This window comes from Sebastes fasciatus, chromosome 5, assembly GCF_043250625.1.
Source record: "Sebastes fasciatus isolate fSebFas1 chromosome 5, fSebFas1.pri, whole genome shotgun sequence".
Lineage (NCBI taxonomy): Eukaryota > Metazoa > Chordata > Actinopteri > Perciformes > Sebastidae > Sebastes > Sebastes fasciatus.
In genome coordinates, this window is record NC_133799.1 from 2,352,180 (window position 1) to 2,379,829 (window position 27,650).

Here is a 27,650-nt window from a genome sequence, read left to right on the forward strand (position 1 = left end):
ATTGCGATTACTTCCTCTAACTCTCTCTTCAAAACCAGCCTCCATCGTTGTGCACACCAAAGAGCAAAACTGAATCCTATTTATAGTGTCCAAGCTCTGATTGCTAAGTGATCTAATTGGTTACAGGTGTGTTCGCAAACAAAGTAGAAAGTAGCAGCAAGCATGTCTCCAAATTATGAACAGTATCGGGTGCCAGAACAGAAGAAACAGATCAGCAGCACTCACAGATAAACGCTCTTTCTTAGTTTATCCTGGGCAGAAAAACAAACGTGTTTCAGCTATAAACCAGCTACTTACTAGCCTGTTCACTGTATGTACCTTGTGTGTATTATCTCATTCTATCATGCTGAGTCTTTCGTCACAACCTGGATGTATATTTGCCGTTATATCTGACGCAGCAGCCGACTGCTGAGGTCGAGCATCATCAAGGTAACCTATCGCTGCTATTCATCTGCTCTCCATCTACAGCTCCCACCTGGAGCATCAGACAGGACGTCCACCGGCGCCGACACTTGGCCGACCTTGGTTGATGATTGATAGGGAAGCGCTGGTTCATAAGTCGTCCACACATGCTGATGGGCAGCCATTCCTCACTCCTCTCATCACACAGGGATGAAGTAGGAAGTGGCACGGTGCATTTTTACAGAGATGGTGAATCTTGTCTTCATGTTTCTGGTGGAAAAATGCTGTTTTTTGTTTGATTCTCGCTGCTTCTGTGCTTTGTAATAAACAAGTGTTGAATAATTAGGTGTCATTTATCTTCTTAAGGCTGCTGGAAGGTGTGTTTCACCTAGACACACATACCCACAATAAATGAAGAATAGTTCAACAGCTACCAGGTCTATCTGCATGATCTGGGTCTCTATGGATAGGTGAGACCTCAGAGAATTCAGTCAGTAACATTGTGACTGTTACTATGCCTGAGTAAACTGTGATGAACCAAAGGAAAAAATTTACATTTTTATCCTCGCCTAAAATGTTTTCAGTGGATAACACCATTATAGCAATGATGCCACACACAGAGATGCCACTGAATTCATTCAGCAACTCCTCGACTACAACTGAGCCAAAGCAGATATAAATAACACAAAGCACATATATTCTACAAAGGTTTTAGTGAGGATAGGACCAGGCGGACTTTCCATCTGGCACACTTGGATACCCAAAGTGTGCCAAATGTGTTTTCTACCTCTTGAAAGGGAATCTGGCTCTAAAATACTACTGATATCCACTAAAGGAGGATATTTGCACACAATGGAGCCTTTAACCATGACATTAACCCTGTGCATCATCACATTCTACCATTGTGCACGGTATAAAATCAATACAATTGTGTAATTTTGACCCCAAACAATTTCATTAAAATCCATCGTGGACTTTCGGAGTAATCCTCCAAACGGACAAACCAACAAACAAACCAACAAGCTAACGCCGGTGATAACATAACCTCCTTCCTAGGCCTTCGGCCTTGGCGGAGGTAATAACAAATAAGATCAATAACAATGTAAATAAGATAACAAAAAATAATCCAAAGTCAAGTATATACATTCAATATAAAAACGCTCAGAAATATTATAAAATGAAAATACAATTTCTCATGTGTTGATTTTGTAACTAAAATATTGAAATCATTGTGAAACAAACATTGTTTGGACCAAAATAAACTTTGAGTGTTGTTTTAGAAGCGTTAAGGCCTCATCTTTTAGAAACTATTCAGAGAAAAGACCACCACAGCATTTTATGAAGTTATTAAAGGCAGTGTTTTAACACACAGCTCAGAAGAACCCGGTACCGGGTCCGTCGGGTAAAAGAGGTTAAAATGCAGGTGCAATAACTCATAACCAGAGGCATGCTGAGAAAAGACACAAAGGTTTATTGTTCTGTGTGAAAATGATTTAAATATATTGTATCTTTTTATATTCTAATGTTTCTCAGTGATGATGACAGATCTATTGTTCTGAGTCTCATATGAAACGTGACAATGAGCAGAGGAAATATTGAGACTTCATTATTGCTCAGTTGGTGTCCAGCAGCTCCTCAGTACCGCAGCATGACCTGAAGAGAAAACAGGACTTATTGATACATGAAATGTTTCATCTTCATCAGTGATGTTTGAGTGCGGTACTTTTCTCTGAGGTGTTCATGTAGATCAAACAGAAGAAGTCTATAGATGAACTTACGTCACTGAGCCAGTCGGTGAAGGCGGAGGTGCGGGTGAAGACGGTGGGTTTCTTCACTTCATTGCAGACACGAGAGGAGACGAAGCTGGTCACCCCCTGGACGTACCACCTCCCGTCCTGACCCACGCAGTTCAGAGGACCTCCAGAGTCTCCCTGAGACAGGAACAGGAACACAGAGTAAAGAGTACAGCAGCTGACCTTGTTCACAGCAGCTAGCTCACTCCTGACAGTTTTACAGAGTTGCCTCACGCACGTTGCATCCGGACACGGCGTCTCCTCCGGCACAGATCATGGTGCTCTTGGCGTTGATGCCCCACCAGTCGCTGCGGCTGCACACGCTGTGCTCCACCACAGGCAGCAGGGCCTGCTGCAGCCTATCAGGCATGGGGCCGTGGGCTGAGACACACAGAGGACAGAGCTGCTCAGCAACACATACAGTACATACATCATATATACAATCAGCATCATGCAAACAAACTGGCATTAAGAGGTTCCTCGTCCCTCGTCCTTAAACAACATCAGAGCAAACCTTTTATAAAGTGAGGCACGAGGAGTTAATGTCAGCCATCGTTCACATTTTGACGTGAATACTGACTTCTAGGCTACATTTGCAGCACCCATTCATTTTCTACTCAAATGAAACACAATTGCAGTGATGTGCAGGATGACAGGTGAGGACGCGATGACATTACTGTAAAGGTTGCCCCAGCCGGAGATGTAACACGGCGTCCCGTGGGCGGGGATCTCTCCAGCCTCGGGAAGACAAGCCACGCCAACGCTGTCGTTCATGACGGGGCTCTTATCCAGCTTCAGCAGGGCCAGATCGTTGCTGGGAGGAAATCATGGTCATAGTTAGATTTTCCCTGATTGAGTAGGCAGGTTCATACTTGTATTTTGGGTTTCTACTAGAACATGTTTACATGCTTTTATGTAAAAAAAATACATAATTGTTCTCCTACTGTCAGTCTGAATATCCCTGTGTTCACTCTCTGTCTGAAACGCTCCGTTTTAGCTCCTGTCTCTTTAAGACCCCCCTCCTGAATAAAGCCCAGTCTGCTCTGATTGGCTAGTGAGAAAAATCCCATGTTTTCTGATGGAGGCAGCCAACAAGGAACTCAGGGGATTTATTGATTTGCAGTCGAGAGTTTTAATTTAATAAACTCACCCATCGGCCACGAAGTCGATGTCCCACTTGGGGTGGACGACGATGCGCATGACGTCTCTGATCTGTTCAGTTCCCTCCTGCTGGCTCATGTCGTGCTCTCCCAACACCACACGGTACACGTCTCCTGGCCTGTAAAACACATGAAGTCAGATTACACTTCCCTCGTTTATTGATTCTTTTTTAACATGTTGTTTTAGATGAACCGCTGCAGGAGCAGGCTGCAGAGTTTAACCTTGTGACCACCAGCAACCCTTGTCTCATTTCACAGGTCTTAAGACAGCAGTGGAAACGCAGACAGGCTGAAGGAACCTTTTAGTTCCTTGAAAAGTAGTCCTGGGACTAAAATGACCAGGAACTTCTCGGTGGAAACAGGGCTTTACAGCTTTACAGTAAACTTCTCTGGATCTCATTTGCATCACACTACATGTCGATATTGTTCTGCGTGCTCGCTTCAATAAATCCTTGACGTCTGTCTCCCTTGAATCACACATCTTGTCTTAATGTTAGTCACCAGATGCAGTGTCCAGCCGTCAGCACCCAGCGAGGTCCGATCAGAGTCCCTCCGCAAGTGTGATGGAAACGGCTGCCGTGCTTCACCTGCAGGGAGATCTGAGAAAGAAAACAAAACGTGAATAATGAGAGAGAATAGTGAGCGTGTTGGTAGTGAATTAAAAACGTTAAGCTTACAGAACCTGCCAGGGCCAGCTATGGGGGCGAGCATCCTCTCCGTTCACCACCCTGCTGGTGTCGGGCTTCACAGCAGGTGAACCACATCCAAAAACTACAAACACATCACAGTGTTCAATCTTTATGTCTGTCATGTCAACATCTGTAACAACTGGGCCTCAGCCATGATACTCACCATACGCTACCTGAAGCAGCAGGAGGGCCACAGTCTGCTTCATGGTGTCAGTCTGAAGACACTCACACAGTTCAGCTCTCTTATACCTCCTCAGTCCGTCTGTCTGTCTCTCCGTCTGTCAGTCTGTCCATCTGTCTCTCCGTCCGTCTGTCTGTCTCTCTGTCTGTCTGTCAGCCCAAACACATGATCACAGTGAACCTGTGGAACTTTGTTATCAGCGTCCAGCGCCGATTGTGGTGGGAAGAACTTCCTGTTCCACAGATGCATCAGCTGGTCTGCAGGACACTGATCTGTGCATGCATGGAAAAAAATTACATGTGCTCACATACATGTGAAAGGTTTGTACATTTTACCAGTGCACCGTTTAGCAATAGAATATAATAAATTATGTTAGTTTTCTTTTTTCTCCTTTGTTTTCCTCCTCATGACCTCTTGTCACATTTCCAATTTTTGTTTCATTATCTGGATTTTATTATTTTTTTTATGTGTGTGCAAATAAAAATAAATAATATAAGAGAACAGAATATATTAGTAAAAGCTTAAACTAAAGATTCATATCGATCGATTATTATATTTAAGGATGCAAAATAGGCTTCGGCACAGGAACGATGCTCGATGCATCCAAAACATCCAAAGAGTTTAGTATTAGAAGTGTTGAAAACGAACCAGTGGTGGAATAATTTGTGCATGAAAATACACAGTTAAACATGTAAAAAGCCTCCAGCCTGAACACTCAGAAGAACAAACTGTTCCTGGAGTGAAACTGTGGTGTTAGAATGAGAGTAGCTGAGGTAGCAACTCGGAGTGAGAGAAGAAGAAAAGCAGGGAGGAAGGAAGGAAAGTGAGACGAGGGTTTAGTGTCGTCAGCTGTCTCAGTGCGCTGCTCAGAAATACATTTTCTTCCTGCAGACCACAGAACTGGATATCTTTGGGTTACCTTCAAGAGAAACAGTCCTGTAACAACTTTCTCTGCTTTAATAACATGTTCTACATTCACGAAGGGGCCCGCGCCCCCGCTGAGTCTGGACCCCATTCTTCACGCCTCGCTCAGACCAGACAGGATCCGTCCCTCCTGAGGGACTAAACTAATATCACTCTCCGGAGAAGACGGCCTGCATCTATAAATTTCCCCCTTTTTTAGGAAGCAAATCAAATCAATAGTGCCTCAACAGCTAAGAGGCTTTGCTTGTTTTCCCGCCGTGTTAAGATAATTCCCCACACCAGACACTGCAGGAAGATTTATGGAGCTGACATGTGCATGTGTGTTTGCATAACATCGCAATGACAGAACTGTGAATAATTGGGATTAGGGCCGCAGCTCACAGCGAATTAACCGGCGATGCTGTTTACAGGAGGTCAGTCAGGTGGGACTTGTCATTTATTATGAATGAGTGTGTGTGTAAAACAATAAATTCTATAAAGTTAAACAGTGTGAAAAAGAATCAATGGACATTTTAAATCATTACAATGTGAGGGGAGTTATTTCAAATGCAAATATTGGATTTTACAGCACTGCTACTTTTCTGTCATCAACCTACTTTATACATAAAACACTTACAGTACTTAAAACAAATGTACAGTTAAATCCTTCGATATTATCAATCAAATAACTATGATAGAAACATACTGAGTTTACAACCATGCTACAGTAGCAGCTTTATGAGGTTGTAGCTCATGGATATATAAAGAGAACTGGATACAGCGTTGGAGGCGGGCCCCGTTCATTCCTATGAAAGTTGCTCAGTTGAGCATGAAGCCTAAATGGCTCGACTTCTGTCTGGAAAAAGTACCCGGATCTTGGGCAGATGGAACAAGAGCAGTAGAGTCCGCTCGGTCACATCACTCACGGGGTCCCAACGTCCCAGCTTTATATCAAAATCCAATCATCTTTTCATCCTGTAAAACAAAATATGATGTGTGCTTACGTAAGCTAGTACAGTACCAACCAATTTCAACATCCATCCATCATGAAAATCAATCATCCAAAAAAATCATAATCATAATTTTGCTGGAGACAGAGTTGAGTTTTACCATGAGTGTGTTCCATTCCACGTACTTCCAGAAGTACACTTCAATGTAGTGCACTTTGTGCACTCTGTACTCACTTGAGTAGTGCGTAAATTTCAACGGGTTAGGGTCGTCTCAAATCGAATACTCTGCGGCGCACTGACCGGAAATGACGATCGCAACATTTGACCGCGGCTCGCTACCCGCCAAAACATCTTCTGAAAAAAAATTAAAGCAGTGGGAAATTACGTTTCCAACGTCGTCGCCTACGATGTGTCCTCCTGTTGGCTGAAAATGCACCGGTATGTTTACGTATTGTTTTATTCTGTTATCTACGTATGTTTGAATAGTGGTCGTGGCTCCACCCCTTCCGCTACGTAGCCAAGATGGCGACAGTTGAGTGTGGAAAGTGTCCAGCGTTCTACACTCAACCATCTGACCGTTTTGAGTACAACATCCGGGTACTTTGAGTGCACTGCATTTTGCCGTACTTCCCAGTGTGAACGCACTTATGCACTCAAAGTAGTAAGTGTAAGTACAGAAGTACGCGGATTGGAACACACTGCATGTTAGTGTGTTAGCATGCTAATATTTGCTAATTAGCACTGCAAAATGAGTACAGGTGAGGTTGGGATGGGAATGTAATAAGTTCTGCAGGTATTTAGTCATAAACCAAAGTGTTGGAGAAATTTATGCAACAACAAATCATCCTGAACTTTGAGTACTTTTATCACGTCTGTCTATTGTCTGTTTTGTTCGTAACGTGTGTCAAGACGGACGCCTCGTCTACCGCAGATCAAATCTATCTACAAATAAAGTAACCTGAACCTGAATGTGAGGAACGTCTGCACCAGATTCCAGTTGTTGAGCCATCAGTGATGGACAAGCATTTCCATCCATAAAGCCACAGCGCTGTACGAGTCCAGTCAATGTCTACTTTACCAAAAATGATTTGTGTATCACATTACAGGAACATTTTATAGCATAATATATTCAGATTTTATGATAAAATGACTGGAAAAGTATAGTTTGGTGTAAAGTTATATGAGCTGTTCTTGCATGTTGAACCCTTTTATTGTTTCTTTTTCCTCTATAAAAAAAATTCCATCAAGACATTGTTCTGCTGAACTACGTAAATCGATATTTCCAGAGAGAAATGCATTTAGCCACAGAAGCAGGCCTGCTCTCTATTCAGTGGTAGCTCGAGACAGAGATAAATGATCTGAGACCAGCCAGCGCTGTTTAAAGCCAAGTATATATCTCCCAAGGTTTTCAGATACGTCAAGAAATGTGACGAGCGCAGCCTGGAGACGGAGGAAATGCTGCCAATTAGACCTTTACAACATAAATCACACTTTACTGCTCTGTCACATCAAGTGGCCGATATTCAGTTTCCAGTCACCGAGAAGAAGAATATCAGTCGTTAATAGAAGGCATAAAATAGGGCTGAATGAATGCAGAGCACATGCAGCTTCTCATGAGTTAGTTCATGATATCACCTTTCACCATGAGAGATGCAGCGTGAACATGATTTCATTTGGTTGAGAGCACACACTACACACCAAACCTCACAGTGATACGCTATATTTTCCAAAAGGGCAGATTGCACAGCATTAAAGGAAAGGTTTGATATTTTGGTATGATTATTCCAACACGTTCTCATCACAGCTCCTCACATACCGACGCTTTGTCAGACCCCTCGGCGTCACTTTACGGTCGCAGTAAACACACGCTTTATGTTGTGAATTAAACATTAAAATTACGACTTTTTTGAGACTTGACGTTGTGGACACGTACAAACAGCTGATTGTAACATGAAAGTAAATCATAACGCACAGAACACCAACAGCAATCTCCTGGATGAAAGCCTTGTGTTGAGGATGAATGACACGGTTTCCCATGCAATATCAACGCCTTTATTGCTTTTGGCATGCCATGTCTATACCATGTAGTCTGTGCTACATGGTATGGATGAATAAGCTACGCTCAGAACTGGTGACGTAGAATAAAATGTGAGAAAGACTGCTTACGGTGGGAGGGAGGGGAGGTGGATGGGTCCAACAATCACAGGACTTTCAACCAGGAGACCGCTGTTCAGTGTTTTTAGAAGTTTCATTCTTATGTTAGGTTGTGTAAGTACTTATTTTGCTTGGTTTAGGTAACTATTTTTCTTAGTTTACGCACTTATTTTACGTATTTATTTTAAGCACAACCATGATGTTTTTCCTAACCTAACTAAGTGGTTTTGTTGGCTAAACATAGCTGCAGCTGTTTCACATTCGCAATGTGGCACTTAATGACACAAAAATAGCCTAAAATGCTTAGTTTACGTACTTAGTTTACGTAATTATTTTTCTTAGTTTACGTACTTATTCTTCTTAGTTTGCAAATTATTTTCCTTTGTTTATGTAATTATTTTACTAAGTTTACGTACATATTTTACTTAGTTTACGTATTTATTTTATTTAGTTCACTTACTTATTTTACTTAGTTTACATTCTTATTTTACTTAGTTTATGTAACTATTTTACTTAGTTTACGTACTTATTTTACTTAGTTTATGTAACTATTTTACTTAGTTTACGTACTTATTTTACTTTGTTTATGTATTTATTTTTCTTAGTTTACATACTTATTTTACGTGCTTATTTTAACCTCAATCATGATGTTTTTCTTAAACCTAACTAAGTGGTTTTGTAGCCTAAACATAACTGTGACCGTTTCACGGTAACGATGAGCCGTTAAATGACACACAAAAAGCATTAAATGTGTTATCATGATACACGGAAATGTCGTACTATTTATACGCCTTCCCATGAGATCGGGTTGAGCCTACATTTACATGGATTTCGTGATTGACAGCAATGCTCATGATCAATCAAGTCCATGTCTTTCTTTGGCTCCCTGTGGCTGTTTTGGTGCTATCCGGTTCTCTCACATGGTTGCTGGTGATGGAGAAGCAGAGTGAAGTTCTCCTTCAGGCTCCAGTCAGAGATGATTATTTCTGCTTGTAGCTCTGCACAAAATGAAGCCTTCGGGTGGGTTTTCAGACATGCAATCGACTTCTCCAACTACTGAGACGCTCCAGTCAGGATAGATGGGATGGGTTTAATCTAATTATTGCAGCAGATGCACTTTTTTAAAACATTTACTCAGCCGTGAAAAGTTGAGTGAGTCATTTTTTCTCTCAGCAATGTCCTATTTCACACTACGCTGCACAGTCTGTCTCTGTTGGACGCTGGTGGTTAAGTCCTTGGTTCAGTGGGACTTTACCAGCAGAGGAGTGTCCTCTCTTACACAACACATGAAGAATTAGAAGAATGTTAAACATAACCGCTCTTATCTGTGTGTTATATATTGAGATGTCACTTTACATGTGGACGGACTTGGCCACAGTTCTCAGGTTCAGGTCATGTCGGCGATGTCAGCAACTGACGAGTGATATTTAAGCTCGTTGTTGTCAGGTTTAAATCAGGGCTGAAATTAAAGACAAATTTTGTTTTGCTCTCAAGTGTCTTGTTCTGATTGTAGAATAATAGTGAGGTTATTGTTGGAAGGAAGAAAACAACTACAAAGTAAATTCTTTGTATTTCAGCCCTCAAGCCAAGCAAACAAAAAGGTAGAAGAACAGAAGAGAACTATTCATAACAAGGTCATTGATAACTGACATTGATAGATGAAGGAAACCTGAATCCAAATAAACTGTTCTGGGCCGAGCAGCTGGAGCTTTAAAGGAGAATCTATTTTCTCTGTGTCTTTAAAGCGAATGTATGTACGATTTTACGCATATAGACATTTTTTAATTGTTTTCTATTGCCAATGTGTGAACAGGTTGTAGCCTAACTTAAAAAACGAGACCTTCTGTGACTTTCTGGGTTTCCTCGATCAGCCTATAGACTGTTTTTAATGTGAAGAATGCGGGCCGCTTTCTTCCGGGAAAATTCAATTCAATTCAATTCAATTTATTTTTATATTGCGTCAAATCTGAGTCTGAGTCATCAAGGTTTTTATGTCCTTAAGGCATGCTTGAAGTTTAGTTAACTGGTTGGTTTCGTCTGGCTCGATCGATAGATATAATTGGGTATCATCTGCATAACAATGAAAGTAGTGCTTTCTAAGGGAAGCATAGATAAGGTGAATAGAATTGGTCCAAGCACAGAAACCTGTGGAACTCCGTGACTAACTTTGGCATGCATAGAGGACTCATCGTTAACAGGTACGAACTGAGATCGATCTGATAAATAGGACTTAAACCAGCTTAGTGCGGTTCCTTTAATGCCAATTAAATGTTCCGGTCTCTGTAAAATCCCAAATCCCAAATCCAACGGATGTGACGTCATTCGTGCTGGCGAGTGCCTTTATTTTCAGCTATGCAACAGGGCTAACAGTGTGCAACCATAGCTAACGTTTGGTTAGAAATGGAGTCTGCTAACGCCAACAAAAGACCACAACTCAGACTGCGACACAAAAAACTCCACGGAAGCACAAAAACCCCCAAAGGAATGTGACCGACGTCGGGGGGGAAAACTAGGCTCAACATCGGCCGGGCCTTTGATTCATGGAGGGACCTTCGTTTGGTCAGCTCACATTACTGCAAGCATGTGAAATACATAATGATATTATGGTTCACGTCTATGTAGCGTGAGCAACAGGACGCTTACTGTCATTGATTGAACGCCCACAGGTGTCACTGTTAACAAGCAATTTCTGATTCTTACATATTGCCCCGTTAACCATCATCGTCTTTTATTTCACACTCTGTCTGATGGTCCGACCTTAACAACCTCAGACCCCCGTCGGCCAGCTCACAAACAGAAGAGTTTTCACTGGTAATCGACTCCATTTGGGCTCCTGTGGTGCTACTTCTCAGTGTGATTCATTGCCGCCCTCCTCTTTATTGTTAACCTCCTCTTACTTCCTCCCCTCTCTCCTCGCCCGCTGCCTAACTAAAACCTTGTTGGTCAAATTAAAAACAGTTTAGCCTGCCGCACTGGCTTGCATCACCAGCCCATAAACACAAAGTGCTTTGGTCATGTAAGACAGAGGCGGTGTGATTATCTCTGCTCCTTTTAACTCACAAATCAAACACGGGTTCAAGCTGCAGGCCCTGATATGAGAGCAGCATTTTATTAAAGGGAGAGAGGAAACCAGAAGCCTGCAGCGTTTTTATTGCGGAAACAATGAAGGAGCATCTCAGCAGAGCAGATCTGAGTCGCTGTGAGGGATTTGGACTCGGTTACAGAGATGGAAAGAAGCGTAGTGACAGATGGAAATGAGATTCAGGAGTAACTCTGCTTGGCTCTAACCTTTCAGTGGTTTCTCACAGTGCCACCTGGTTACTGTGAGATTAAATTGAACCCAACAGATCCGTAATTTCAGGGTCCGCGACATCAAAAGTGAGTCGACATAATAAGGCTTAATCGCTAACTTTCTGATGGCTAATGACCCCGAAATTGACTGTCGGGTTAGATTAGACAGCTCGGTGCTTAACACTAACCTACCGGAGCTGGAAGGAAACATGTTACTGAATTTAGTTTTCAAAGGGAGGTCGTAGAGGAGCTCTGGAGATGCCAGCCGAGGGATAGTGACAGAGAAACACCAGACAGAGCAGACCCAGAGACAGTCCTCCTCTTTAGTCTCCTCTCCCACAGAGGCTAAGGTTTCATGGTTGTGATTGATGGACAATAACAAAGACCCCCCCTCCATATGTCATAGTTATGTGTTGTCATCGCACTGCTCTTTCTGTTCTCGTAACATCTGAAATGTTCTTAATAGACTTGAAATGAAAAAGAAAAACCAAATGCACTTACATTTCAGACAGCGTCTTTCATTCTCAACATGCATGTTAGATTGTTTTTATTTTTTCAGCCATGCTAGCAGCGTAGCACTAGGATCGGCAATGTCAGCCACTCCTGTACCAAAAAGAAGTTTATTCAAGTGTACTATTAGTGTACTTCCAGTATGCTTGCAGTTTACTTTTTATATACTTACAACTCGTCACATACTGACGCTTTGACTTCGCTCGCAGTAAACACCTGCTTAATATTGTCAATTAAACAAAAACACTTGCAGTGTGTTCCAATCCACGTACTTCCAGAAGTACACTTCAATGTAGTGCACTTTGTGCACTCTGTACTCACTTGAGTAGTGCGTAAATTACAACGGGGTAGGGTCGTCTCAAATCGAATACTCTGCGGCGCACTGACCGGAAATGACGATCGCAACATTTGACCGCGGCTCGCTACCCGCCAAAACATCTTGTGAAAAAAATTAAAGCAGAGTGGAAATTATGTCTCCAACGCCGTCGTCTACGATGTGTCCTCATGTTGGCTGAAAATGCACCGGTATGTTTACGTATTGTATTGTTTGTATTGTTTTATTCTGTTATCTACGTATGTTTGAATAGTGGTCTTGGCTCCGCCCCTTCCGCTACGTAGCCAAGATGGCGACAGTTGAGTGTGGAAAGTGTCCAGCGTTCTACACTCAACGATCTGACCATTTTGAGTACAACATCCGGGTACTTTGAGTGCACTGCATTTTGCCGTACTTCCCAGTATGAACGCACTTATGCACTCAAAGTAGTAAGTGTAAGTACAGAAGTACGCGGATTGGAACACACTGCTGCTTAGGTTTAGGCAACAAAACCACTTTAGTTAGGTTTAGGAAAAAACAACATGGTTGAGCTTAAAACGACTTAAAACGTTTTTACAGTGAAAATGTGACTTGACGTTGAGAACACGGGTCATGAACGTTCAGCTGATTGTAAAGTGAAAATGAAACTTAACACGCAGGACATGAACAGCGGTCTCCTGGATGAAAGCCCTGTGTTTGTTGGATTCATCAACCTCCACTCTCACTCTTTAAACTACGTCACCAAAGCACTTTCCCTGAGCGTTTACTGTTGCCCTGGAGGGGTTTACATTGTAGTTAATGGAAAGCCCGGTACGTGTCCTACCGCCGCGAAAGGTATCTACCGCGACGGTTGTGACAAAGCGTTGTTATTTGACGCCCTGAGAATAAGAACACTGTACTAAGTATTTAATGATAATAAACACATTTTAGCATTCTAACAGGCTAAGTTAAGATAGCGAACATGGTCAACATTATACCTACTATATGAAAACAAACATTTGCAGAACATGTATATGTGTACTACAGTATGTATTTGTACGCTTGAACAGATGTACGTAGTTTAATCATTTTTCAGGATATATATATATATATATTTATATATTTTGTACTTTTCTGAACGTGTTAGGTTCATAATGGGGCCATTGACCAGCTTCGGCTCACCTCACACTCCCACTGACACCTGCAACACCTCTGCAAATTGGCAGGCGGCAGCGGTTTAATATACTGAGCTGTGAAGTGTTCATAAATCTCTCCAACACGGTTAATAGCAGCTTTGAGGCCACAGAAGAGACAAGGCCTCTCCAGATACTACACTTGTTTGTTTTTTTTACACACAAAAATCATCTCTTTATTTATTGTATATCCTGCACTTCACAATAAGAACACATAGGACTTTTCAACGATGAAAGAAATAGGTGAGGTCAAATAGATCCTCTGGATTGTGACAAATGAGCACAAAAATCTAAGAACTGACGTGATATACGGAGGCAATTTAGAAAAGGTCGAGCTGCTCCACACAGAAATATCCCGGCTCTATATATTTTCTTGCCCCGTAAAATGAAAGCGTGTTGGTGACCACAGAGTGAAGGTGTGTAACTCTAGATGACCTTGCAGTCACATGGCCGAAAGCACCGACGTGTTAATGAAAGTGACACGTTACTCGGCTCGGCCTGAAACCCGAAGCTTAAACAAATACATACAAATCACTGCGCCGATGGGTCCGACACACCGCCTCCACAGTGCCTCGACTCAGAGCCTCCCCCCCCCTCACAGGTAAATACACCTGTATATTTATCATTTTATGCAAACATTATATAAATATTGTCCCAAAGTCGTTGACATAAAGTTGGAGCTCGCCGACGGCTGCTGCCTCCGCAGGTTTAGAGCGATACACAAAGAGCTCTCTGTGTAACAGGTAAGCATTCACACATGCTCAACACACACACACACACACACACACACACACACACACACACACACACACACATATATATACATTGTGTTGAATCTCGCTGCCATTAACATTTGTAGCCACGTTTACAATTTGCGCAGCAGATATGGCAACAAACAGTTTCCATAATGTAAATAACAGATTTAAATATCTCCAGATTCATCTCACGTTTCTCAGGTGCATTTATTTTGATTATTTATAAAGAATAGTTAGAGGTCGGGAGTGTGCTGCTGAGCATGTCCTTTCTCCAAACACAAAAGTGTGTGTGTGTGTGAGTTAGGGCCCATGTGCTAGTGATTTCAGCGCTCTCCTGTGTGTACGCCGGGCTGACAGGGTTGAGGTCTCTCTGGGCGGCCCGGTGCCGCCGCCACCACCTCCACCACCTCCACCATCAACAGGGACCCGGAGCTGATAAAAGGAAGGTGTGCTGGTTGCTGATTGGCTGTTGTCCTGGCAGAGGTGATACCCCTAAACAGGGTGTCATGGTCTCGCCAGACTCAGAAGAGGTTATGCTGAGGACAACCCTGCAGAGATCAATACCACAGCACCTCTAAAGCTATGATGTCACCTATGAGGTTGGACCAGTGGAGACTCCAGGAAGTCTCTGTGTCCGGTTAGGAAATAGTCCCGCTCGTAACCCCCAAATTGTTGACTGCAGACTGGTTTTACGCATGTGATGTGTTAATTAGTGAGCTCTGGACCATCTCGCAGTTGTAAACGAAAACATTCCAAATGTGTCCCAATTTATTTTGATTTATTTTATTCAATTTATTCACGCAATGAAGGTTAGGTACGTAACGTAACTTAATATGTAACTTAAAATGAGTCAACAATGAATTTTGGTTTCATTCGTGACACGAACAGCGGTCTCCGGGGTGAAAGTCCATCCATCCACCCCGACCTCTATCTGTCTTTATACTACGTCACCTGATTTCCTCCTTTACTCCCGCCATAACTCCGGCCACGTAGTTTGATGCGTAGGACCGATGATCAAGCTGCCATATTTGACGACTTGGGAGTTACTCTGCTGCTGGTGTAGCTTTATATTTAATGGAAATATTATTTGTTATGTATTTGTATGTACTTTTAGAACTTTTAAAACTGACTGAAAATCAAACAGACTCTGTAATGCTGCTAAATGCTGGCGGCCCTGAATGCACCACATGTTTGTCTACGTGTCTCGTAGCTCCATGACAATAAGAAGAGTCCTAGTTTCCTGAACGACTACCGAGAGCAGGTGCAGACTCCCTCTCGGACCTCTGGAGTCCAGGATGTTGCTGTCTGTCTGGAGGCGTCTCTGGTGTTCGTCTGGCTCATCCAGACACAATCCACATAAGACCTGTTGTGGCCCATTTGTCTCCGTACACGGATACTGTTCGGGGTTGGATTCTTCGGGGGTTATGTAAGTCTCTGGGTGTGAGGGAAAAAGACTGGAGACTGGAAACTTTCCCCAAATCCTCAGTGGACGTGCACGGAGTCATCTGATTAGTGAACGACACGCTGTCGGTCTGGGGAATGTTCTGACGGGATCCACGTCCTCTTTAGCGCTATAAGCAGATGTTCCAAATTACACTAAGCAGCGGTATTAATCTTGTTTAGAAGCAGGGAGGGAAAAGGTGTGAACAGCAACTTCCACTAAAACACTGGATTTATTATGATAGAGAGAGCGAAGCGTTTTCTCATCGCTGTGAGCGTTGCCACAGACGAGCACCTGTTATAATGCACTAACTCAGGGGTCAGCAACCTGCGGCTCTTTAGCCCCTGTCCAGTGGCTCATGTGGGCCACATTCAGGAAAACAATAAACCAGAGATTGAGAATAAAGTAATAATATTATATAGTAGTAATTTTACGTGTTATTTTCTTTTTTTCTCGTAAAGTTATGACTTTATTCTCGTAATATTACTATTTTTTTCCCCGTAAAGTTATTATTCTATTCTTGTAATATTACGACTTTATTCTCGTAATATTCTGACTTTATTCTGTAAGTCTCAGATGTTTTTTCCCTCAATGTGGCCCTAATACTCGTAGTACATTGTCTCTTTGGCCCTCACTGCATTATACTTATATACTATATACTTAGACTATAAACTGTGTTACCTTCATCACAATGATCAAACGTTTTGCGGCTCCAGACAGATTACTAAAATGGCTCTTTTGATAGTAAAGGTTGCTGACCCCCTCACTAACTGAATGATATTACACACTCTTCACATACATGTGCACATGACTACAAACATACTGTGTGTGTTTGTGTGACCTGTAAGGACTTGAAGGTCCTGCACAAGTTGATCCAGAGGGGGGCACTGTCTCAAAAGGCATCAGCATTTACAACACCACCAGCTCATCCTGTGTGTTAGTACTCTGTGACGTGTATTTAACATCACAGAAATAATGCATCTAATACAAGAAAAGTGTTTTTTAACTCCCACTTTAGAGAGCAGACAGTCTGGACTACAATTCATTTTGACAACTGAAAGTTACTGCAGCTGAAAAACAGATTTTCTTCTTGTAATATTTTGCAGCTAATGTATTAAAGTGCAGTATTTCTCCAACAAATGTCACTTTGAGACACGTAACTCGCCTTATTCTGTTACAGAGCAAACACTCCTAATTTTGACGCCTCGAGAGGAAATTTGAGCTCTGAATCATCATGCGCTCTTTATGAGGCTTGGGGAAATACTTTTTATTATTTTTTATTTTAATGACATTGGCAATAGGAGAAGGCCCAGAGAGGCCTGACCTCATCACAGTTAGCAGCTCCTGTGTTCATGCGGCTCACATTTTGCTGTTTTATTGTCCGTCTGTTCTCGTATTTTTTTGGCTAAACTCGCTCGCTCTCACACTGAGATCATATTTGGATGTCGGAGTAACAATCCTCCGTGTGTGATCGGGAGTTCTGCGTGCACGTCAGCTGTATTTCTGCAGTTTCTACTTGTTGTTTAGAGCTGATTGTGGTTCCAACACTTGAAACCCAAGAAGGTCATCCTGCTTGTATTCGATCATCACTGCAGGTGGCTGTGACTATGGAGAAATACAACAACAGTCTCCAGTAGATGGTAGTAGTGGGTAACTCTATAAATGAGCTTTCAGCACTGCAGAGGATTCATTAATCAAAGTAACGTTCATTTTTAAAGGACACACTGATGTTGTGATCAGTTATACATTATACAACACAACTTGGTTGAATAATTACAGAATCTATATTCCAGGTGATGGTGATGAGTGTCTGTAAAACAAATTGTGACGCCCCTGTTACTTCATATCTTTTCACATAGAGCTGCAATCGTACTTAAAATAAGTGTGACAGGTCACATATCAAGAGAGTTTAACGTCTAACTAAAGACCTCAGGAGCTGCGGAAACAGGAACTAAAAAGAAGAGTGAATATTTGACTTCTTCAGGAAGGCTAACCGGTGAGCGAACTTGTTACCAAATTGTGTAAAAAGGCTGTTTCAGTGTGTTTGAGTGAGTCTTTCTGCCCCTTAGTGGTGAAAAAATGTCTTACTGGAGCTTTAAAATATTTGTTGCATTCATGTTAATGTAATAAAGTAATATTAATAATAGGTACTGGTGAGTACCTTTATATGAAAGAAATTCCAACTACCTACTTTAAACCTGCATTAACTGATTTTGTGGCCACTTGGGGGCAGCAGAAACAAGCTGTAAACACAACACTGACATATCACCTGATAAAGTTATATGGCGTATCTCTGGCCTCATGGAAAATGCAAGTTAGATAAATGCTCAACTGTGTTCACCAGCTAGTCGCTAACTTTGTCTGTCTGCCGTTTGGTGCTGGGAAGTTTGCATTCACAAGGAATGAAGCAGACGGCAAACCAGATATCATTTTAGTGGACGAGAGCGGGTTGGTAAAATTAGGTGGGAATACCGGCGGCGGCAACGGTAGACGGCATTGCTGTCTGAAGTTAAAATATTTTACATATCATTTTCAACCGGATGTTATGTAGCTCCCTCTCACAAGCAGAAAGTTGTTTAAGTTTGCAATAGACTATTAAGAGAAAGTTGCATTTTATAGCAATATGCATTACCAGAATAATTACATAAAATAAAAATAATATAAAAAAAAGATAGCAACATATCGTCATGTGTGTTTTGCCGTCCTGCCATTCTGTCAGACTGTTTGTTTGTTTTTCCTGTGCCGTCCAGAAGCTGTTGTCCATCTACCGTCTGCCTGATTCCATGTGAATGCAGCATTACACACAATCATTTCATCCACTGTCGATATAAAACATTGACTAAAGCAGCCTTAAGTTCATGAGGAAGGAAGTTCAAGACATATCTGCACACACAGCGAACGTACTGTAGACATACTGAGTTTAATGTTTTATGGATACAAATATAGGAGCACACTGGGTCAGCGTGTCCTCATACAACGGTTCGTATGATATCTTAAGAAAAGTTATTCCTCATCGTTCTCCTACGAATGTCCAGCAATTTCAGCATGTTACATGCATACAGTCTTTTCAAAATAAACTTCTATCTTCACAGGAAACAACTTGGTTAGGTTTAGGAAAAGATCTCGGTTTGGGTTAAAATAACTACAGAAGTGCTGTAACTTAAGTATGGAAGTTATGTGACAAATAAACCAACGTTGACTTCTGGTTTCACACGGGACACCCACAGCGTTCTCCTGGTGTTTTTAATCACATACCCATCCACGTCCTCCCTACGCTGCATTCGTCCTCTTTACACTACCCGGTTCACGATTACGTGTATTAAGTACGCATGGATTTCATGGGATATATAGGATTACAGTGCCTTACTTTTCGTAGGTATAGCTGCAGCTGTATATGAGACCAGCCTGACTGGGTAGACCTCCTGACATCCAGAATCACATCCCTCCCCCCTCTCTGTTACTGAGCTCTGGCTCACCTGTGAATGTTCAGATGAAGACCGCTCACCAAATGTTTTCATAAGTTAATGATTTCCTTCCACACATGAAAAGTGAATTCTTCATACCTGTTAGCCGGCACCGTGCCTCTCACAGCTTCACTCCGCTCAGCCTCATGTTCTTCCAATTATCTTTAAAGGCAGCAAATCCAATTGATACTGTTGCTAACGAAGATAAAAGAGCCTGATGTTTTGGCCTGATGTCATCTCTGACGGTAATGAAATCGTCTCAGTGGGGGGGAGCTGGTAAAGGTTTACTGACAGTATATCTGGATGCAAAGATGCTGGTTAAAATATTTACTGAACACATGGACGGCCTTTAATAGGTGAGATATTTAAACATCTTCCTGCCAGATGATGTTTTACAGTCTATGATGGAGTTTTCTAAATGCCAGATCTACTGTAGTATTATGTTCTTCAATGTTATCCTGGTTGTTTGCTCTGCGTGTCCTCGCCTGCGTGTCCTCGCCGGCGTGTCCGTGTGTGTGTAACCCGTGTCTAAATTGTCGACAGGATTGTTTCCAGGAGGGTCGTAATGAAACACAGATCATTTCATCGCAGCGTAAACTTAATAAAGGAGGACAAACAACAGCTCACGAACATAATCAAACCTGACGACAAGTGACAGGCGAGCATTAGCTGCATTTCACTAAATTAACATTTAGGTCTCCGGCAGGGCTAAAAGCCACATTTGAAAAGGGCCGCCAGTCGTTCATGGAAGCGATTATGCGGCTGGCCCGTGGCCCCGTGAAGACCCTGACAGAGACACGAGGTCAGAGGTCACGCAGGGCCATTAGTGGCGTCATTATGGGGTGTTTCGCTTCACATTTGCATGAACCAGAGCTGAAACTATAAGACAAGATTAGGGCCCTCAAAAGCTGTCAGGAACCCTCTGAAGCAACTCGCCAGTATTTATACGCATGCATGTGTGTGTCTTTAAGAGCATTAGCCATCATCCCCCCCCTCTTCATTAGAGATCTATCTCTGCAGCTGAATACATACAATTCATCATAATCCCGTTGATCTCTGAGATGTTTGCTGGAGCTTTAGAGAGCTTGATTTCACTGATAACCCAGTTTGTTGAGGCTCAGACGTGAGACGGGATGTGTCGGAAAATAAGTACTCCTCTTATTCACATGTTGTTATTCACATATTCCTGTTTATTCATTATTGGGGGGATGGGGTGGCGAGAGGAATTTCTACTCGCCTCACTTCACGTCCACCACTGCTTGTCACACTTTGGAAACGGTGTACACACATACACACACACACACACACACACACACACGCACACGCACACACACGCACACACACGCACACACACAAACACACACACACACAAAGCCCGTGGAATGGTCTGTGACTCTAATGGCCCTTCCTTTGGGGGCACTTTTAATTGTTTGGTCATCGTCTCCATGCTCAGTGTGTCACAGTCAATAAAGCCACATTAGAGGAGACAGGAGGTGAGGGGTGAGGGGGCCGACACGGGGGGGTTAGGACCTTGGCGTGGAGAGAATATAAAGCGTCTGAACCCTCCCAGAGTGGCATTCTGCTGCTATCAGAGCTCCACGGAGGACGGGCTGTCACTGCGGCCCATTGTGAGCCCAACGACTCATTCTTACTCGGGGAACAACCTTAAAAAAAGGTCTCAGGGATTTGAAGAAGTGGGGACAAACCTCTTGGATTTCAGTGTGTTCACTGGTTTTAAATGAGAATAGGCCGCCCTTCATTTAGCCAATCACAGCGTGATCAGATATCACTTACCTCTCGCAAACCATATAATTTTTGGTAACCTTTGCTAATGCGTACAAAAATAACAGCGAGCCTCTCAGGCGGAAAATAAACCGAGCAGAGATTTAATTTGGCTCGTGTGTCGCAGCTCTTACATGCACTGCTGCAGCTCTTTATTTGATGTAACGTGCTTTTTAAACTGCTGTCAGCGATAGCCATAACATGTCACCAGAACCTGGGAAGTGTGCGATGGGGACTGTGATAACCCCGCGGCTCAGCCCGGCCTCACAGATCCCTCCCCCCCGGTCTGAACCGTCACTCTCTGAATCTGCAGACCACCAGGAGAGTCCCGCTGACCTCCTGGCGACCTGCTCCACCTCACTGTCATGAACTCTGCTCACCACACACACATACACACACACACACACACACACACACACACACACACACACACACACACACACACCTACACACCTATCTGTCTGATGCAGGCCTGTGTGCCACGCTGCCACACAGTTTTATGTTCGTATTGAGTTCTTCCTATGTTTATTATGTTGTTATTGATGTTTTAAAAGTGTGCATGCAGTCAGATCCTCTAAACATTTATGTTCTCAGAGACGATCTCTGTCTCCATCTATACGTCCCAAACCTCAAGTCAAAGTTCAGCTGGAGTCTTGACATCTGCGTCGCCTTGGTAACATGGTCCTGTAGCGCAGAGCACGCTCATAACCTTAACCTTAGAACCTGCTGGCTGAAGTGTCAAGATATGCATGCAGTTCCATCCATGTACTATCATGTACCAAAAACATGATGATCCATCAATGCAGTGTGTGGTGGTGTGCGTATCTGCAGGATCCTGCAGCCCTCTGCCTGGATTTTCTTATTTTGCTGTGTTTGGGACGTTTCTGGGCGTCAGTCAGGTCAAATCAAGTCAATCTGATTTTTATAGCCCAATATGACAAATTTGCCACAGGGGGCTTTACAATCTGTACAAGATACGACACCCTCTGTCCTTTACAGTACCACGCTCACATCGGATGAGGAAAAACTCCCCGGACTGGAGCCTAATGCTGGATAGCTTATCAGTTATTTATGCTTTTGACCAAAACTATTTTTGTTTAAGTTGAATGTGTTTCATGCAGTTTCAGTCAATAAGCCTATCAGTGAAAATATGCAGCTGGCATTAAAGTCTTGTTCTTTATCAAAGCTGAATTAGTTTGATTAAATATAGCCGGTCTGATAACAGCACGAAACAATGCATGTGTGAATGGTGTGGATTTTGGGCCCAAAAGCTGAACTCAGACTCGGCAAAAGTTCACAAGCAGCTTTTATTTGTGAAGTGAGAGTGGTGGGGGTTTGGAGAGTTGATCTGGGGTTTGTGGTGGAGCGGGGTCTGAGCAGGGCAGACGGAGACCACAGGAGGAGAATGCACCTGAGGCACAGGTAGATGCAAAGTTAGACAAACAAGACAAAAACACTACCAGGAACTAACAGCATTAGTAGCACAGACCGGAGTGTAGAGCCGAGGTAGATCTACTGCAGGAGCTTGATGAGAGGATGAGGTTCAGACTGAGACAAACTGGGGACCAAGAACCAACAGAAAACACCAGACACTACTTGTTACAGTAAGAGTGCATCTCCTCCTTTTTATCTACATATTTATTATTATTGATCGTACCTGAAGATGGACTATTGATGATGATGTCTAGGTGTTGTGAGTGAATGCACGCTGCCACTAGGAGGCTCTTTTCCTGGGGACTGAATAAACTGAACCCAGACCAGATTATTGGATTTCACTGGTGCCCCTCCCTGCTCTGTGTCTGAGGACACAAGTCTCCGTTGGACACATAACTCAGAAGTGGTTCTTGGACAGACTGTTCACTCCATATAAATCCTGCTCGTTTTATGAGCCCCTGGTTTACTAACGCTGTCCCCTTCTCACACGCACGCACGCACGCACACACGCACGCACGCACGCACACACTCACACGCACACACACACACCTCGGCCTTCAGATGTGTCTTTTAGTGTAAAAAACACAAAACTGACTCACTGCACAGACATGTTTTTATCTTCCTCAAGAGTACCTCGGTTACGTGTTACAAAACGCCGTCTTAGCTAAAGTTAAAGAGTCCCGCCATGCCGCTATACACCCCCACCGTGTACCAGATATTCGCACCAACATGGCGAGTTAGTGGCTGAAAGTTAGACACCACGGTTCCAGCGTATAGGTCCTTGTCTTGTGTGGCCCCCACAGTTTAGAGCCCACCTGCCAAAGTAATTTATGATCCCGTTAAGAGAAACACTGCCCAGGATCTTGAAGGCTGAATTTCTGGCCCCGGCCGCTGCTACAATATTTCACGATTATCAGGCTATCCCTGGCGGCTTCATAAAACACCTCATATTACCACACTTCCCTGTCTGTCTCTGCAGAGGCCTTTTTTACACCCTCTCTGTGGTGGGTCACGATTTAAGGCGCTTTCAGGAGGCGGGATGTTCTTCCAAAACCCCCAAAACTGGCGCGTTTCACAAGGTTGTCGGATGGAGGGAGTTGGCCAAACTCTCTCCTATTATTAGGGCCCGAGCAGCGACAACGCCGGGCCAGCGAAGGCCCTATTGAAACTGGAGGAATTCTTCTTTTTATTTTTCACAAAAAGTTGTTAAACGTGGCACACTTATCAGACACGGTGAAAATTTTTATATTTTAAGGGTCTCGGGCTTGGCTGTTGCAAAATGGCTTGCTAGCGCCCCCTAGAAAGTTGGAAAAATTGAGCCCCCGGCTCCAGTTTCACCTACATGTATGAAATTTGGCAGACAGATGTAACATGTGGAGACGCACAAAAAAGCCTCTTGGAGGTATACCGAAAACCCAACAGGAAGTCAGCCATTTTTAATTCAATGTGCGATTTTTGCCTGTTTTTAGCGTTTTATAGGGCATGCACTTTAACAAACTTTAACTTTACTTCCTCCTACAGATTTAATCAGATCGACTTGAAATTTTGTCAGGACCATCTTAAGACCTTAAAGATGAAAAGTTATTCAAATGGTGAGTTTTCACCGAACGATCTGACCTTGGCGTCCCTTTGGCGTGATTTGCCATGAAACAGGAAGTTGTTGTAACCTCAGCATACTTTGTCATATAGCTCCAAATTTCTCAGCCATGGATGGTGGTCCACGCCTAACGTAATTTTCATGTCAATATAGATTCATAGCTCCGCCCCAAGACGTTAGCCACGCCCCCTTTTATAACTCATGAACCATTTGTCGTAGAGTCTTGTGGCAGGCGTTGTTGCACTCATCAGAGTTCCGGTTTCATTGTGCCTGACCGCGTCAATCGGCGTCCCGCGGGGAGGTGCGAGGGCCCGTCCATCGCTGCTTGCAGCTTTAATTATCATTATTATTCATATATGCTTTGTCAGATGCATGTTTTGCTGATGCAGGAAGTTAGAAGTCGCAGAGGGACTGACCACAACAGTGTTCCTCAGAGAAGTGTTTTACTGGCACCTCTTTCACTAAAGCGTATAACACTGGTGTTGATTTTAGCCGGCTGTAGACGTTAGCCCAGTCAATGGCACTGTTCAAGGCCTCTCCATCACTCTGCGTGAGCAGAGCTGCGACTTGCTCGTAAAGCTGCTCATAAACCGACGCTAACAGAGCCGGCTCTGCCCAGATACATAAAGCATCCAAAGCAACACACACATTAACGGGCACAGACGGTATAAAGCACTAACACCAGCGGTTCTCTTTCACCTGAATAGTGCTCATGATTAAAGAGGCTTTACACTGATAAATGTTTTAACTCCACTGCATTAAAACTTTATATCAAACTGTCTGTTTAAAAGTTCTGCACTTACAATGTCATCGCTCTAAGAGGTTGACCCATGAATCACCCCGAAGTGATTCGACTGAGAGCTCTGAATCAGCCAAACGGAGTAAAGTGGAGGGTTGAATTAAGAGTTTAAAACCTCTTTTGTGAGATGAAATATTATAATCTATGGGGGGGGATTGACCTGTCAAGCCCGCACTGTATTGAGCAAGGGCTCAATATTAGCTCTAATAATGGCCCGTTCTGAATTAGCTAATCCTGCTATTATCTGAAATAAGAACAACTGGCCAGACTCAGCGACTGCTTGGCTGGGAATCTGTTTTGTGTCTTTGCTTACGGTTTTAATTGTAACAAGCTGAGGGGAGAAAGCAAAAAAAAAATAATCTATTATGCCAATGTCACTTTGGGGCGAGCATTCCCATCGGAGCATCACAGCTCAAAGAGGTCTTTAGGTGCAGATTCCCACCAGAACGGCACAGAGACCCGGCCAGGAAAGCCAAAGGCAGGTCTAAAGAGAAACCACCTCATTTTACTGGAAAATTTGTTAAATTGAGAAATCTATGAAGCACAAAGATTGCAATCGAATGGAGCAACAAATGGAGCAGACAAAAAAGGGGGGTCAAAGGTTTTTTGTTTTTTGCGGTGAATGGAGGCACGGTGACGGAGGAATGAAGACAGAGCAGCATTTAAGGGCCCACAAAGCTGTGCATTTAAATAAACAGGGTTACGTCCTTCTCCTTTGGGCCCAATGAAGTCCATCAAAGAACATGGTAATGCCCCACTGAATGGACGCAAGGACTCACAAACTCCCGCCTTTTCACTTCGTGTGAAAGAATGTGACATAATAAACACAACACCCCCCCCCATGAAAAACAGACATAAAGTGAGCTTTACACATTTTCTGCCCTGGTTACAGCCTTAAATCATTACTGGGGTTGCCATGTGGGACGCTTTGCAGCGTGCAGATGTCATTATCTCTGGGAACGTTGTAAAAGCAGAAATACTGAAATCAATATGAAATGCTGGAGGGCAGGAGCACCCACAACAGCAGTGGAACATTTGTCAATTCTGTTTTAGACAATAAAGTTACGTCTAGACAGCTTCCAGGATTATCAATGTACAACTTCTGCTTGTACAAAGCTACTATAGTGCAGTGCCCGCTCGGTGTCGCCCGATTGCTTGGCCCCCGGAAGTGCTGCTTGCAGCGTGGCCAAACGGCGGTACTACAACTTCCGTGTCTGTCACATGATGCCATCGGGCCCAAAAAGACTTTTTCCCATAGTATTACGTTGGGAAAGAGACACTTGTAACTTGTCGGATAAAGGCTGAAATCCAGAGTTACAGACGTAGGCAAAGTTGTTGGTAACGTTCCGTTAAAGAGAGAAAAACCCACAATGGTCACTGAAAATGAACTAATGAAAATCAGATATTGTTTTTGAATTGTGGTTCAACAGAATCATTTTAAAAAACAAACTAATGAAACTGGCCAGGACAAAAATGATGATACCCCTAGAAAAGATGTAAAATAATGTGACCATAGGGACATATTAAACTAAGGTGTGTCCTGTAATTAGCATCACAGGTATCTTCAAACTTGTAATCAGTCAGTCTGCCTATTTAAAGGGTGAAAAGTAGTCACTGTGCTGTTTGGTATCATGGTGTGTACCACACTGAACATGGACCACAGAAAGCTAAGGAGAGAGTTGTCTCAGGAGATCAGAAAGAACATTATAGACCTTCATGTTAAAGGTAAAGGCTATAAGACCATCTCCAAGCAGCTTGATGTTCCTGTGACTACAGTTGCACATCCATGGGACTGTAGCCAACCTCCCTGGATGTGGCCGCAAGGGGAAAATTGATGACAAATTGAAGAGACGGATAATACGAATGGTAACCAAAGAGCCCAGAACAACTTCCAAAGAGATTAGAGGTGAACTCCAAGGTCAAGGTACATCAGTGTCAGATCGCACCATCCGTCACTGTTTGAGCCAAAGTGGACTTAATGGAAGACAACCGAGGAGGACGCAAATCATAAAAAAGCGAGACTGGAATTTTCCAAAATGCATATTGACAAGCCACAAAGCTTCTGGGAGAATGTCCTTTGGACAGATGAGACAAAACTGGAGCTTTTTGGCAAGTCACATCAGCTCTATGTTCACAGACAAAGAGATGAAGCATCCAAAGAAAAGAACACTACCTAATGTGAAACATGGAGGAGGCTCGGTTATGTTATGGGGCTGCTTTGCTGCATCTGGCACAGGGTGTCTTGAATCTGTGCAGGGTGCAATGAAATCTCAAGACTATCAAGGCATTCTGGAGCGAAATGTGCTGCCCAGTGTCAGAAAGCTTGGTCTCAGTTGCAGGTCATGGGTCCTCAAACAGGATAATGACCCAAAACACAGCTAAAAACACCCAAGAATGGCTAAGAACAAAACATTGGACTATTCTGAAGTGGCCTTCTATGAGCCCTGATCTAAATCCTATTGAACATCTGTGGAAGGAGCTGAAACATGCTGTCTGGAGAAGGCACCCTTCAAACCTGAGACAGCTGGAGCAGTTTGCTCACGAGGAGTGGGCCAACATACCTGTCGACAGGTGCAGAAGTCTCATTGAGAGTTACAGAAATCACTTGATTGCAGTGATTGCCTCAAAAGGTTGTGCAACAAAATATTAAGTTAATGTTACCATCATTTTTGTCTAGGCCAGTTTCATTAGTTTGTTTTTTTAAATGATTCTGTTGAACCATAATTCAAAAACAATATCTGATTTTCATTAGTTCATTTTCAGTGCATTTTTATTTATTATTACTTTTGTCAGTTTCAAGTTATTTCAGTGACCATTGTGGGTTTTTCTCTCTTTAACGGAACGTTACCAACAACTTTGC

At 43.0% G+C, this 27,650-nt stretch overlaps 1 protein-coding gene across 4 annotated transcripts; it reads right to left on the reverse strand.

Annotated features, from left to right (window-relative positions):
• Positions 1-1,853: 1,853 nt before the first annotated feature.
• LOC141767332 (chymotrypsin-like elastase family member 3B) lies at positions 1,854-19,431 on the reverse strand. Of its 4 annotated transcripts, none has more exons than XM_074634520.1 (11): positions 19,278-19,431; positions 19,082-19,190; positions 5,835-6,103; positions 4,208-4,497; positions 4,038-4,126; positions 3,857-3,954; positions 3,346-3,474; positions 2,873-3,009; positions 2,434-2,576; positions 2,181-2,333; positions 1,854-2,055 (listed from the first exon to the last, which is right to left on the reverse strand). In XM_074634520.1, exons 4-11 carry the CDS (start codon positions 4,248-4,250, stop codon positions 2,038-2,040), a joined length of 810 nt encoding a protein of 269 aa, XP_074490621.1. In that variant the 5' UTR covers positions 4,251-4,497; positions 5,835-6,103; positions 19,082-19,190; positions 19,278-19,431; the 3' UTR covers positions 1,854-2,037. The 4 variants fall into 4 exon arrangements, with proteins under 4 accessions (XP_074490621.1, XP_074490624.1, XP_074490622.1 ...); XM_074634523.1 differs by having other exon boundaries at positions 4,208-4,300; positions 4,349-6,103; XM_074634521.1 differs by lacking the exon at positions 5,835-6,103.
• Positions 19,432-27,650: the final 8,219 nt, after the last annotated feature.

Coding starts and splice junctions, on each gene's coding strand:
- LOC141767332 (XM_074634521.1), bottom strand. CDS start 4,250: ATGAAGCAGACTGTGGCCCTCCTGCTGCTTCAGGTAGCGTATG. Junction 3,955..4,037: donor CCCATAGCTGGCCCTGGCAG/GTTCTGTAAGCT, acceptor TTTCTTTCTCAG/ATCTCCCTGCAGGTGAAGCA. Junction 3,010..3,345: donor ATCGACTTCGTGGCCGATGG/GTGAGTTTATTA, acceptor ATTTCCTCCCAG/CAACGATCTGGCCCTGCTGA.